Source organism: Asterias amurensis, chromosome 7, assembly GCF_032118995.1.
Source record: "Asterias amurensis chromosome 7, ASM3211899v1".
Lineage (NCBI taxonomy): Eukaryota > Metazoa > Echinodermata > Asteroidea > Forcipulatida > Asteriidae > Asterias > Asterias amurensis.
The window spans coordinates 5081841-5095949 of NC_092654.1; the positions used below are offsets into that span (position 1 = coordinate 5081841).

Here is a 14109-nt window from a genome sequence, read left to right on the forward strand (position 1 = left end):
AGTTGTTTTGGTGTACGTCGTGGTTTTATGGAAGGGCGCCCCCTGGCCCTAGAAGTAGCACCAAAAAATAAATGTAGAATTTGTACACGACTGTTTCATGTTATAAGATTTATCTGAATAAACAATAATCTGACTGTTCTGACATTTTGTTTATAAGGGACAAAAATGCAGAGTAATGGCATCATTTTATACACAGAATAATGCAAATTGAATCTGACAAATCTAACCTATGATCTAAAACACAAAAAATATCTGGGGGTTTTGTGAAAATAAATCAGCCGTCTGAAAAAGAAAAAAAATTAAGCTCATCTCAACTTTAAAGGTAGTAGAGGGCGCTGTGTATGTCTAGTTCGTCTTCCACAGAGCAGCCAGTACATGTGTTTTTTACTGGAATTTGTGTGGAGAGAATACGCACAAGTATGTCTCGATTTGTAAGGTAGGTTCGCTTTTATAACTCCAAAATGAGAAATGTGTAAACAAGACAATATAACTAAGACAATACTAGACTTGAAGGTGATATGTAGATCACAATCAGACCTTAAACATGCTAATAAAATCAAGATTTAAAATCAGCAGGCAGTAAATTAATAATAATTTAATAAATATTTATTAATTTTTATTTTTAACAATAACAAATAAATAAATGTAATATTTTTTGTGTACGCTTTATAGTGTGCAGTTGCACATTAATGTAGCACGAAAACTTAACTCGGGTCATACGATGATTGTAATATGTTCTTTTCCCTGTGTGGTTCCACTCAGGGATTCCTGCAAGTGCGCACAGTAACTAAATGATAGTGCCAATCAAATCAAAGACAATATTATATATAGCCCCTCTCGTGGAAGAAGTCCATGGACCCGTTTACATTTACAAATACAAATAGGAACTAGCTCTGAAATCTGGGATAGGATCTAACGTTTTTAATGCCAGCATACATGCACAGCAATTCTCGCAAATTGTCCCAAAATACACAAAATCTGAAGAGGGCCATGCATTATTTTGCCAGAGTTATCACTTGGTCAACTCATCGGTTCGGACAATTCAATCGTTCAGAAGATTTGACGGTTCGGACAGCTCGACAGTTGAGACTACTCGACAGTTCAGACAACTCACCGGTTCGGAGAACTCATCGGTTCGGACAACTTAATGGTTCGATCAACTCTACGGTTGACACTACTCAACAGTTCGGACAACTCAATGGTGTAGATAACTCAGCGGTTGAGACTACCCACCCAACGGTTGAGACAACGCGACGGTTCAGACAACCCAACAGTTGAGACAATGCGACAGCCATGAAATTGTGCTTTGGGAGATTTTACTCAGTCTGGCAGTACCCACAATACAAAAAAAAGCTACACTGAGACTTAACTAATAACTGTCGCAATATTTTATTTAATTTTCCAATGTTTTTACCTTACACTAACAGATATCCGCTGTATGTAAAAGGCAACCCTCAATGTCGGGTCTTCTTCACAGACTTCTATATGAAACTGGTGAAATCTGACAAGGAAAGACCCCCAAATGTCGTCACTTTTGAATGTCCTGTACAGTAAGTTAGAAGCTTGTTAGAGGAGGCGTGCGCTTACTTTCTGAGTGCTTTGTTTTCTAATTGCCGTACACATATCTAATTTGCAAGATGACCTTGCTTAAAGGGTCTGGGATTTTTTTGTAGGACACAAAACACCATGTCCACAGATTTACATTAACCTTACACGGTTTGAAGAGTGATGGTAGAAAGCTTCCCTTGAAATATTACTTTATCGAGGTGCTGTAGTTTTTGAGATATGAGTAAAACAAGTCACGAAAATAAGTTTTGTCTCAGTGAAACGAAATTTATTTTAGCATGTAAACTTAAAGCGTGCCATAACTGATAATATACGTTTTACTCATTTCTCATAAAAACTACAGCACCTCGGCAAGTAATATTTTAAGGTAATCTTTCTACTATCATTATCTTTAAACTGTTCAATGTAAATTTTTTGATATTGTGTTTTGTTTTCCAAAAAGTACCCAGACCCTTTCAGGAAACTATTTGTACCTTGCAGACAAGGTTTCACCATGCACAAAGTCAGGGGGTTGCTGTATATGGGTAAACATGCATGTTTTCATAATATTGGTAAGATTCAGTGGGCTTTGGAATATGATGTTTCTGTAGTACATGCATAGGGATTATGGTATAGGATGAAACGTGGTCATCCTCGTTAAAACACTAACTCTATGTAAGCATTATGCCTAGTAAAGTAAAAAAAGTTGTGGAAAATGTACCACTGATTGTAATTGTTTGTGTAAATATTGACAATTGGTTTATTTTTTTTATCAGAATGACAAAGTTTGATGTGAAGAACTACCTAGACAGATTATACAACGTTCCTGTGGCCAAGGTAAATACACAGATAGTGTATGTGGCATTCAAGCGTGACCACAGGAATAGAAGATTCAAGCCTAAAGATGACTTCAAGTTGGCACATGTCACATTGGTAAGTTTTATGTTAATTGACATTCAGTAAACGTCACAGCTGGGCCCAATTTCATGGCTCTGCTTTCCTTCAGCACAGAATCGGCAGTTACAGAAGCAAGTAATTCTGTGCTTTTGGCAAGCGTATTTCACAGGTTAGCGGCAAATTTTGGCTTTTGCACGTGCATACTCCACATTAATAGGCATTCTACGTATACAAGGCTAGCGCATGAATTCGGCGCTTGCACGTTAGCGGGGAATCGTGATCGTAAGCGCAGATTTTGGCGTTAAGCAGAACCATGTAACTGGGCCCTGATGCCTCAAGGTCTGAAATCAAGATCTAAGACTGAGACTTTTGTGGTCTGAGATGGAACAAGCCCCAAAACTTATGCGCCTTTTTACCACAGAATTGTGCCTTTACATTGTATGTAAGGTCAGTGTAAATCTGTGGACGTTTGTGTTTTGAGTTTTACAAAAAGTACACAAACCCTTCAAAGGCATTGGACACTATTGGTAATTACTCAAAATTTTGATAGTAGACAACATTGTGAGAAACAGCTCTCTCTGAAGTAGGCCCCTAACATTTTTTTTTAGAAAGGAGTATTTTCTCAGTAAAATAATTGAATTGACCAGAACTTGCCCAAAGAGTTGGGTGTTAAACTTCCACCAGGATTATTTGTGTTCATTTTGGTTTCAAGCTCAAGTCCTTCCTTCTAAGGGATTGTTTTGGGTAATAAATTGTCAACATCATTTTTCTTGTAGCCGGACAACCAGACGTTCGAGTTCCCTGATAATTTGTTCAAGAAAGAAACAGACGAAGATGAAGAGGACATGATAGAAGAAGTCAAAGCTAAGCAGAAAGTAAAAGACAATCTCCTGAGAGAACGAGGCGGTGTGCCGTTGTGGTTTGGACTATGACCCCCACCCACCCCCACCTGTAGATACATGTGACTGTTGGAATCAGCTACTTGATGAACAGTGTTCAGGGTGTTACGCAGTTGTAAAACAATCAAGGATGCAGTTCGGCTGGAAAGGAAACGATTTGATGGCTAGAAAGCCATGGACTGATGAGATCTTTGTGCTGCATCAAGGCTGTGTTTTTTTAGACATTAACTTCATGATTATCTGTGTGCAGTTATAGAAAGGAACAGTATTTTAAAACAAAGTTGTTTATACTTGAATGTATTCAAGAGAGAGAAATGTTCTTTGAAACCAGATGAATTGTTATAACATGAATTGAATAGACCTCTTGCATGTGACGTCACATGCGCAAAAAGGGCCCTCACATTTGCTTAGCATGAAATTGTTGCCTTGATAAAAACAGGATTACCAACAACAGCTGAATACCAGTAACAAGCAATATACAACCAATGGTAATATTGTTGGTTCCTGTTTTTATCAAGGAAGAAATTTCATGCTAAGCACATTTTTGTGCCTAGTTCGGTTTCATTGAGCTGCTCGAGTAGATAATTTTGATTAAGGAAATATTGCTTAGCAAAAATACGCAGGATACCAGTCAAAGATGGTACACGTGACATTGTCTATTGGCTGGTAATCATATCCCAGTAAACACAAGTATTTTGTTGTGCACTAAGCAGCTCTTTGAATAAGTGCTAAGCTGTGTTATTGGGTTGTTATGCTTCAGTGTTTTTGATAGGTATGTACATTTTATGCAAATAAAGAAGAAAAAAATAAAATTTTGAATCTGTATTTTGCAATCACTTTCTTCCCTGCCAGGAGTAATTTAACATGTTGAGAAAGTAATCACTTGAAAAGACGAAGTTCACATTTATCGTCACTGTTTTCATGAAGAGTCATCTCTTCAAAAAATCACACATTTTGGCATATTGGTGTTTTACACACTTCGGATGTTACTTTTCTCAAAGTTTCCATTAGCACAAGGACCATTTTACCAAAACCTCAGTTATGCATTTTCACGAACAGCCTTTTTTAGATTTGCCATTTTTTACATCGAAGTACATGTACATAGGCTAGCACAGGGCCAAAAAGACAATGTGTACATGAACTCAGCGTTTTTGAGTTTTCACAAAGAGGCAAATTGTGTGACCTGATCAATTTTTGTTTTCTCAAACAGAATTGTGTCATTACACATTGGTTTGTACCTGACGTACTGCACACACACCTCGTAGCGCAGTTTTCATGAAGAGAAACTTAAGTTGAACAGTAAATTACTCATTTATAGTGATTAGAATAACATACTTGGAAAATGTAATTGTTTATTGGTAAATAGGGACTGAATCACTGACTTAAAAAGTAGGTTTTTAACTTCAATGCGGTTTTCCCCAAACATGAAAGTTTGGCTGCATGGGCTAAGTTGCCTCTTCATGAAAACAGTGATGATATGGTCCAGGCAATTTCATAAATTGTTTTGCCAACCATTAGTGTAGCAATTAACCAGAAAAAAAGAAATAAGTATCAAATAAATACAGTGACAATCTCTTATAATTTCATCAATATTTATTTTGTTACAAGGACGAAACCCGACAAACCATGTACAATATGTTTGTGGGACACACATGTCTCCCTATCTTTTATTACCACCCCCCCCCCCCCCCCAAAAAAAAAGATCTTATTAATTTTGATGATTTCAAAGAAACGATCCAAGAATACTTTCCGGAGGACATGATTCTTCTCCTGAAGAGCAGAGTGTACTGTTCAAGATGTCAAGACAAAGCCGGCTCTTCTCAGAGCCCAACACTCACACAAAAGATAGAGTACAGACAACCCAAGCTGTTTGGATATTTGCCATTACTGGAGTGGGACCTTTCCATGTTGTTTGCCCGACATTAAATAATTAAGGTAATCGGCGTCTTTGACCAAATTCTGCAACATTAAACCGAGTGCGATGTGAGGATAGTGACATCCCAGAAACAAGCCGCACTCATTTGTTGAGTACGGGCGATTCATATTAAAGAGCGCACTCAACAGTTTACCAGGGCCTTGAGAGGCCTTTTTTTATCAGAAAAAGTCAACTACATACAATCACACCTTGGCATCGCACAGGCCATTTTGGACCTTTACATGGATGACATGAATGTGAAAAAACAAAAAGTCAATAGCCTCACAAAAGAACACCATCTTCACCTTGCTGCTTTGCAAACCAGGATTCAACTTGGTCATGACATCCTTTTAGGAACCCTTTTTTAGTCAAGCCTGTTTGCTTAATCGGTCTTTACTCGGTATTCTAAACCGACGAGAACTTCAATTCTAACCATAGGAGCAATGATGAAGTCGGGGCTTAAAAGCACTGTACACGTTTGGCAATTGTTAAAGACCAGTGTTCTCACTTGGTGTTCCCATCATAAGCATAAAATAACAGGTCTGTAAAAATTTGCGTTCAATCGGTTTTCAAAGTTGCGAGAAGAATATGAAAGAAAAAACAACCTTGTTGGACTAATTTTGTGCTTTCAGGTAGGAATAATGTTTTTTACTATCAACAGCTCTCCAATGCTCAGTTTTTAAGTTAATATTTTGAGTAATTACGTAATAGTAATAGTATACCTTCCCTTTAAGCTGTCTTTTGTGTGACCCATGAGCCAGAAACCACAGGCCTCATATAAGCGATATGCTTCAGTAACCGAAGCCACAACCAGTGGAATTCCAAACCGGAGAAACACCGAGCTTCTTTGGGGACCGGGTCTAAGAGGGTGTCACGCCATGAACGATCAGGGTCATGCAGCTGGCCATGCATGAGAACTACAAACCTGTAGACCCTGAACTGCGGAAATGGTATCCTAGGCGAACTGTACAGGGCCCAATTTCATAGAGCTGCTAAGCACAAAAATGTGCTTAGCATAAAATGTTTGCCTTGATAAAAACAGGATTACCAACTAAATTTTCACGTGATTCTCAGGATAAGCAAACATCAGCTGAATATCAGTAACAAGCAATATGCAACAAATGGAAATTTGGTTGGTAATCCTGTTTTTTATTAGGGAGGAAATTTCATGCTAAGCAAATTTTTGTGCTTAGCAGCTCTATGAAATCGGGCCCAGGGCGCACTGTGTTTCACAAAAATATTTTTTAAAAAATACTAAGTTGTTCAGGCCTCTGCAATCCAGAGATGTATTTTTCTGTTGCTTCCAACAGCACAGACTGGAAGGAATGCATGCCATGTCAACCCACCCAGCACTTGTAGATCACTGCTCACTGGGACCTGGGGGAGGGGTAAAAGACACAAAGAAAAGAAGGGCCCAGTGAGAGAGTGGAGTTGAAATTACATGGGCTCCTCTGAATCCTTAAATTTTTTGGAGATAACTTAAAAAATACACTCCCACATACCATACCATGCCTGTATGGGGGCAAAGGGTACCTACCTGTTACCTATCTACCCAGTAGTCTTCTGTCCATGAAGGTACCCCCACCCACCCCAACTCCCCCCCCCCCCCACCCACCCACCCCCCACCCTCAAAAAAAAGAAAACGCAAACATAAAAAGGCCTCTCAGGAATTCCTTGGACACAATGAAGATGGAACACAGTAGATGCAAGGGGGCTGCACACCATACCCAAAGTCGAGCACCAAAATGCACAGTCCAGGTAAAAAGGAGATTGTGGTCACTACACTGTGATTGTTGCTTAGTGTGACAGGGCTTTACAGGCATCCTATGCTTTAAAAGCTTGTTCTGTTTTAAGATTGTTTCTCCCAAACAAGTAAGCAAATTCTAATTATCAACATATTACTCAACCCAATTGTCGTTTTAGTATGTATTTTTGTATACTTTTGGTTCTTGTTCTGGGTTTTAACATTGTAAATTTCATTTAATTCAGCCTTTGGCTGCAATGTGATTTTAGCAATAAACCATTTAACAAAACAATAAAAACATGACAATCAAGTCACGCTCACTAATTCGGACACAACCTCAAAATATCAAATCGACAACATCATATACTCAAACTGATCCAACAAATATCAGTTAAAAGCTGTTAATCATTGATTCATACCTGATGGTGTCCCATGTGGAATATTTTCACTTGGTTGCCAGGACGACCAGTCGTCGCAAATAAGTTCTCGTTAACGCGAGACCAGCGGAACTGTCTTGCACCTTCTGTGTGAGCCTGCTGATGGTCTTCCGAGCGACTGTAAAAACATCAAGATGTGATTGTAAACAAATAGAGTCATATTTAGATTTATTGAAATGGAACCTTGATGAAACGAACAAGTAAACAAATACTGCTTGCATCAAAAACTTTCCAAAAAATTACGACTACAGAAATAATCTCCCCCCCCCCGCCCCAAATGTGGTGTTATTAAATTATATTGGGTGAGCTTACCACAAAAAAAGATGAATAATACCAAAAACAAGACTATTGCTTAAGCAACTACATGTAGTTTCTTGGAGTAGAACTATTTTGGAACAGCCACAACAAAAAAATGACATGGTAGTATCATGGCTGGTAACCTTATTAAAGAAAGCAATGAGTAATTGTACCCTGATATGTCATCTTTTGTTAAATTGCGCTCTTGCCGTTAACTAACCTTGATCTTGTGATATCCCAAATCATCCATTCCCCCTCCACAGCTGCTCCGACCCTGGTAGGGTCACAAGGGCACCAATCAGCAGACTTCAACATCACATGGCCAGCATCCAGTGACATGATCGGTTGTTGGTTCACAAGATCGTAGAACCGAATGGTGCCACGCTTCTCAGCAACCATTAACTATGATCAGAAAACAACATTAAGAGCGTAAGAAAACAGTAACTTGACAATGCAAAGGAAAGTGTAAAAAAGGTTTTCCTGTTGAATTATGAAACAGTAGGTATACAATTTGAAAGCCTACAATGAAACAAATCTTCATGTCAGTCATTATGATTGGATAACCTAAGTTAATATTTTTGTATCTGTTCATAATACTATTTTTGAGGTGACCGATCCAGCAAGCTGATCATTTATTTGTTTGTTTGTTTGTTTGTTTGTTTGTTTGTTTGTTTGTTTGTTTGTTTGTTTGTTTAATGGTTTGTTTGTTTTTTGTTTCCATTCATACAATATGTACTGGTTGGTGAACATATAGTAATAAAAGATCAAACATTATGCAGTAATAGATCATGAGTGGTATGTCATCTTGTCGAGAAGAGCAACTAAAATTGCTCTCAATCACATCATATTGGAAGACCTCTATACAACATGATGATATTATAAATATACAATGATCAAAACATGAACTTGGGGCCATGCGACAGCAATCCTCTTGTATAAGTACAGGATAATTGGTTGCCAATTACAAACATAGCCGCCAAAATGTCCATAGCAGCCACATTCTTAAAGGAAGGTTACAGAATTGGTAAGAAACAAAAATCGTGAAGATCACATATTTACATAAAACTTACTTGGTCTTATGATGATGATAGTAGAAAACATCCCTTGAAATATTTCTGTCTGATATTTCATATTTGATGAGAAATAAATAATCTAATTTCATGTTTGAGTTTATTGCTCAGTGAGAATAATGGAAGAAAAAATGCACAAGTTGTGTGCTTTCAGATGCTTGATCTCAAGACCTCAAAATCTAATTCTTTGGTCTCAAAATCAAATTCAAATATTTTAGTGAGAAATTACTTCTTTCTCAAAACCTACATTACTTCAGAGGGGGCTGTTTCTCACAATGTTTTATACTAGCAACAGCTCTCCATTACTCACTACCAAGTAAGGTTTTATGCGAACAATTATTTTGAGTAATTACCAACAGTGTCCACTGTCTTAATAAAGGAGTCAATTCAACACACTATTCTGATCTAAGCCCTCTCAGGTTCCCATTTTTACACCTGGATAAAGTGCCTTGCTCAAGGACACGAGTGTCATGACAGGGAATCGAACCCCCACTCCGATGATTCAGCCATCAGAACTAAAGTCTGATGCACTAGACCCCACAGCCATGACACGCATTGTGCCTTCACGTCCAATGCACTTGATCGCTCAACCAAACGTGCCCTTTGCACACTAAAACTGGGCCTGCCCCTTTAGACGACTAAATTCTCAAATCTAATGCACCCCCGAACAAAGATATTAATGGCTTCCCCGAACAAAGATATTGACAAAATAGGGACACTGCCAACATAGGTCTAGATAGCTCAGTTGGTGGAGCGCCGGCACGTTATCTGGAGGTTGTTGGTTCGAATCCCACTCTAGTCAATTCTTTGTTCAACCCCCCAAAAAGATACAACTCTCAGATACATGTACTTGAACTTGACACAAACCTTCATGGGGTCTTGAGAGTTCCAACGTGCTGACATACCGGCGGCTTTCAATGCAAAACAGATCTTCTGTGAACCCTCCATGTCCCATACACGGCATGTATGGTCATCGCTTACACTGGCTATCAGCTGCCCTTCAGTTGGCTCAAAGGCTACATCATTGATGTGATCAGAATGACCTTCAAATAACTGGGAACAAATTTGTATACAAACTTAATGAAATGATGATGTCATGTTATTAGCAGTGCCCTTTATAGGGTGCGTTCGTTTAGCTTCCCTGGGTCGACCCCGGTCTGCCCCGGTACGTTTAAATAGCTTTGACGGTGCTCACCCGAGTCAGCCCCCAGTGCCCTGCTTGTGGAGTGGGTCACTTGGGGGTGACCTGAGGTGCATGGCGTCACCACAAGAGGGCGAGTGTGATCGTTCGATTAGCTCTTGTCAGGAGCTCACCCGAGTGAGCACCGCAGGGTCGACCCAGGGAAGCTAATCGAACGCACCCAACGATCCCTGGCATATTACATCACATGCTCAAACAACATCCTCACTGTGGTCAATGGAAATATATATCATTGGCTTAGAGCTGTTTGTGGTGCGTACACGCATGAATGTTTCAATTCTTTGAACTCAGTGAGGATAGCCTTCGCAGAAGGTCTGTTTAACACCGTGAAAGATTTTAAAACAAAACTTTGGGATGCTACCGTTGCCGCAGCTGACAATGTTGCCAATGTTTCATCTTGAATTCAAAGAACTTCAAATTGGAGTCTTGCTGTCAATCTTATGCTATAGAAAATGTCAAGCCTCTTTGAATAGTAAATCATAATAGATCGACTACTGCGAACAGAAAATAATGAGATAATAATTTTCTTCAAACACGTCCAGTCCAGAACCCTACCTCCATGACGTCTTGTTCTTTCATATCAGAGGAAAACAGTCGGATTTTGTAATCTGCTCCAGCAGTGCAAAATCTGTGAGAAAAGTATTCAAATGACAATAAGTATTTTCACTAATTTCTAAATCTTTGACAATTTGTTACACTAGTTCTTCAAAACAACATGCAAAGTTTAAAGGCTCTAGGCACTATTGGTAATTACTCAAAACAATTGTTACCATAAACTTACTTGGAGAGCTTTTGGTATTATATAACATTTTGAGAAACGGCTCCCTCTGAAGCAGTGTAGTTATGAAAAGAAAAAACAAATTCCATGAATTTGATTTCGAGACCTCATAATTAGATTTTGAGGTCCCGAAATCAAGCATCTGAAGGCTTGCAACATCATGTGACAAGGTTATTTTTTCTTACATTTTTATCTTGCAACTTCAACGACCTAATGAGTTTGTTGAGATACACCAAGTGAGAGGACCGATCTTTGCATTTACCAATAGTGTCCAGTGTCTTTAACAATAGTCTAAAGTAAAGAATAAGGAATAAGGAACCTGATGCATCTTGGCAGGACTTCTAGGGATGTTTCTGGACTCCATGAGATTGCAACAACCTGAGTATCATGATGAAAATCTCTCAGGTGTTTGTAGTCAAATCCTGCCACCGTTTTGTCTTCTTCCTGCAATGAAAAAACAAACAACTGGTATTTTTTTATTTTAAAACAGTTGTATCAGAGTGTTCCAATTACCTGCTGACACTACTTCCTTCAGGCCTACATTACCTGATCGACTGCCATTTAACTTTCAAGCACAAAGCGTCCATGGGTCATTCCGTGTCAAATCACCCAATGGGTTACACCCTACCCTCTTCAAATTTGCTCAAATTTTTTTTATGGGGTAATAATGGCTCAACAAGCTCAAATTTCAATTTTCAGCTCTATCCGATAAACGGTTTTCGTGCTACGGCATGCACTTTCTCGTTGGTTTCGGTCAAAATGCGCCTGACCTCTGACATTCAAACAACCATTGGTAACCATTGGGTCAAATTTGTTGAAATTGGTGTCTTTGAAAAGGAAATTGTGTAAGCTTTCCAAATATGTCTTAATTTTTTTTGTAGGAACATGTTTAGGTATGATAACCTTTTGACCTCTACTTTGACCTTGAATTTGACCTTACATTTAATAACATACATGTCCATACGTATGTATATCAAGTGAGGTTAGTGGACCTCTAGCCACATCATGATATACATATGTATGGACATGTATGTAATGTACATGTACTTTGAATAGGAATAGGCAAGTAGGGCAACTTTGAGCGGAGCCTGAAAGCAAGCCAAAATTATTATATCTCTAATTTTTTTATATTGTTGAGAAAACATATGGGAGTAAATTTTCACCGAAGTTCATCTCCAGATCACGTGATCCACAAGGTCAAATCCAAGGTCAAAGTAAAGGTCAAAAGGTTACTAAACCCAAACATGTTCCTACAAAAAAAGTAATGGCAGATTTGGAAAGCTTATGCAATTTCCTTTCAAAAGACACCAATTTCAACAAATTTGACCCAATGGTTACCGATTTATGGTTGTTTGAATGTCAGAGGTCAGGCGCATTTTGACCGAAATCAACGAGAAAGTGCATGCCGTAGCACCAAAACCGTTTATCGGATAGAGCTAAAAATTGAAATTTGAGCTTGTTTAGCCATTATTACCCCATAAAAAAAATTTGAGCAAATTTAAAGAGGGTAGGGTTTAAAATTGTCTTTTTTTGGGGTGATTTGACACGGAATGACCCCCATGTGCATTTAATTTCAATTTCAATTACAATAATACGTTTATTCTATACTCTTGTTGAAAAAAAAAAAACAATTATGAGAATTAAACAGCACATGCTGACATGTATAGAAATGTAACAAAATCAAAAGTGCATCAAGTTGAACAAAAACAATATAATTTACAACCTTGCTCAGTTTTACTTCAACTACAAATTCAACAAGAAGTTTTGAGCAGTACCCCCCAGCAATCTCGCTGCCTCCACTCCAGCCAGGTACAAACTCGCCCCCTAAACATAACAACATTACAATGCCGCCCCTACAAATACAAAGTCTCCACCAAAAGACGGTTCCAAGATGGAGCAATACGAGCTCACAAATCAAGCACCATGAGCACATCAATCTGTCATTTTATTGACTCAATATGAATATGGAAGTCGCAGGTTCACATCCTGTTCATAACTCCTTTCGTTTACTAGTCCTACTCAACCTTTCTTTCTGTTGACTTTGTTCACCTCCTCAACCAGCATGAAGATTATAAAATAATATTTAATAATAATATAAAAAAAATCATAATTTATTCATTGAATTTATAATTAACCCAGGAAAAGTTTCCGTATGGCGCCACCACTTTTTCATTCGATATGAAATAATATAGTATCTAATTTACCTCAATGAGATATCCCTTTTTTTTTAAATGAGTGAAAAGGTGGTGGCGCCATACGGAAACTTTTCCTGGGTTAATTATAAATTCAATGAATAAATTAAATTATGATTTTTTTTATGGAAAAGTTTCCGTATGGCGCCACCACTTTTTCATTCGATATGAAATAATATAGTATCTAATTTACCTCAATGAGATATCCCTTTTTTTTAAAATGAGTGAAAAGGTGGTGGCGCCATACGGAAAGTTATCTTTAACCCAAAACCTTACCAAGACCAAAATTCACACAAAAAATATCCCCAATGCTAGACGGTACTTGTATTGTTACCTGAAATCTGCAGGCACCAACATTGATTCTTAACTGACCACCAAATGCAATGAGTTGTGATGCAGCTTCGTACGGGCAGAACTCTACACACGTGACAACGTCTTTACATGGGAAAGTAAACGACGTTCCCTTCGGCTTCATGTTTTCATTCATCGTGTCAATTTTACCTTGTAAATATATATATATATTGAGAAACGTAAAAGAGTCGTTAGTTTTCAATGTAATAAACGGGAAACTATCAATCAAATAGACGGTGAGTTTATGACAGATGAACTCGAAGATGGTTTTCCTTGTTTCATGGAGCGCGCCATTTTGGATTTATAGACTGGTTGATTTAGGTCAATAGATGGCGCTACAACCTAAATCAGAACCAACCAGCGGTGAAAACCCCGCCCCCCTTCTTTTGCAACCTTGTGCAACGTCACAGCCCGAGTTTTTGCCAACCCGTACCCAGAGTGGAAAAGCTATGGAAAGCCATAAGTGCAACTCAAGAAAAGATCGGGGTTTTTTGGTAAAAATGTAACAAAATTTGCTGATTTTGTTTTAAAACAAAACAAGTAATTATAAGAGGTGTTTTATTAAAAGTGTGCAGAAAATGATGAATTTTGTTAAAAACATCTGTTTTTACGATTTAGTGTTTATGTATAAGAATAATAAGAATTTGTCTTATTCTAAACTGATTTAAAAAAGGGAATCCTTAAAATTAAAAAAAGGATAAATTGCGAGGATGTGATAATTTTTATTTAACAGACCGAAAATGTCCCCGCCTCCCCAAAAAAGAAACCAAATTGGCACCAAAG

The 14109-nt window shown here is 38.1% G+C and overlaps 2 protein-coding genes across 2 annotated transcripts; one reads left to right on the top strand and one right to left on the bottom strand.

Annotated features, from left to right (window-relative positions):
* Positions 1 to 213: 213 nt before the first annotated feature.
* On the top strand, positions 214 to 4150 carry LOC139939683 (large ribosomal subunit protein uL23m-like). Its single transcript, XM_071935750.1, has 4 exons — positions 214 to 436; positions 1428 to 1550; positions 2322 to 2478; positions 3219 to 4150. The coding sequence occupies exons 1-4, from the start codon at positions 342 to 344 to the stop codon at positions 3372 to 3374; spliced, it is 531 nt and encodes a 176-aa protein (XP_071791851.1). The 5' UTR covers positions 214 to 341; the 3' UTR covers positions 3375 to 4150.
* An 867-nt stretch (positions 4151 to 5017) lies between these two features.
* On the bottom strand, positions 5018 to 13625 carry LOC139939769 (nucleoporin Nup37-like). Its single transcript, XM_071935880.1, has 7 exons — positions 13310 to 13625; positions 11103 to 11227; positions 10561 to 10633; positions 9672 to 9857; positions 7955 to 8136; positions 7420 to 7555; positions 5018 to 6633 (listed from the first exon to the last, which is right to left on the bottom strand). Exons 1-7 carry the CDS (start codon positions 13460 to 13462, stop codon positions 6520 to 6522), a joined length of 969 nt encoding a protein of 322 aa, XP_071791981.1. The 5' UTR covers positions 13463 to 13625; the 3' UTR covers positions 5018 to 6519.
* Between the last annotated feature and the right edge of the window lie 484 nt (positions 13626 to 14109).

What these genes read in the sequence shown, in the direction of transcription:
- LOC139939683 (XM_071935750.1), top strand. Translation starts at nt 342, where the DNA reads ATGTCTAGTTCGTCTTCCACAGAGCAGCCAGTACATGTGTTTTTTACT. An exon ending in AGTATGTCTCGATTTGTAAG is followed by an intron (nt 437 to 1,427) that starts GTAGGTTCGCTT and finishes TTACACTAACAG; the next exon opens with ATATCCGCTGTATGTAAAAG. An exon ending in AGTTGGCACATGTCACATTG is followed by an intron (nt 2,479 to 3,218) that starts GTAAGTTTTATG and finishes TTTTTCTTGTAG; the next exon opens with CCGGACAACCAGACGTTCGA.
- LOC139939769 (XM_071935880.1), bottom strand. Translation starts at nt 13,462, where the DNA reads ATGAATGAAAACATGAAGCCGAAGGGAACGTCGTTTACTTTCCCATGT. An exon ending in TGGGATATCACAAGATCAAG is followed by an intron (nt 7,556 to 7,954) that starts GTTAGTTAACGG and finishes ATGTTTTTACAG; the next exon opens with TCGCTCGGAAGACCATCAGC. An exon ending in TCCACATGGGACACCATCAG is followed by an intron (nt 6,634 to 7,419) that starts GTATGAATCAAT and finishes CCCCTCCCCCAG; the next exon opens with GTCCCAGTGAGCAGTGATCT.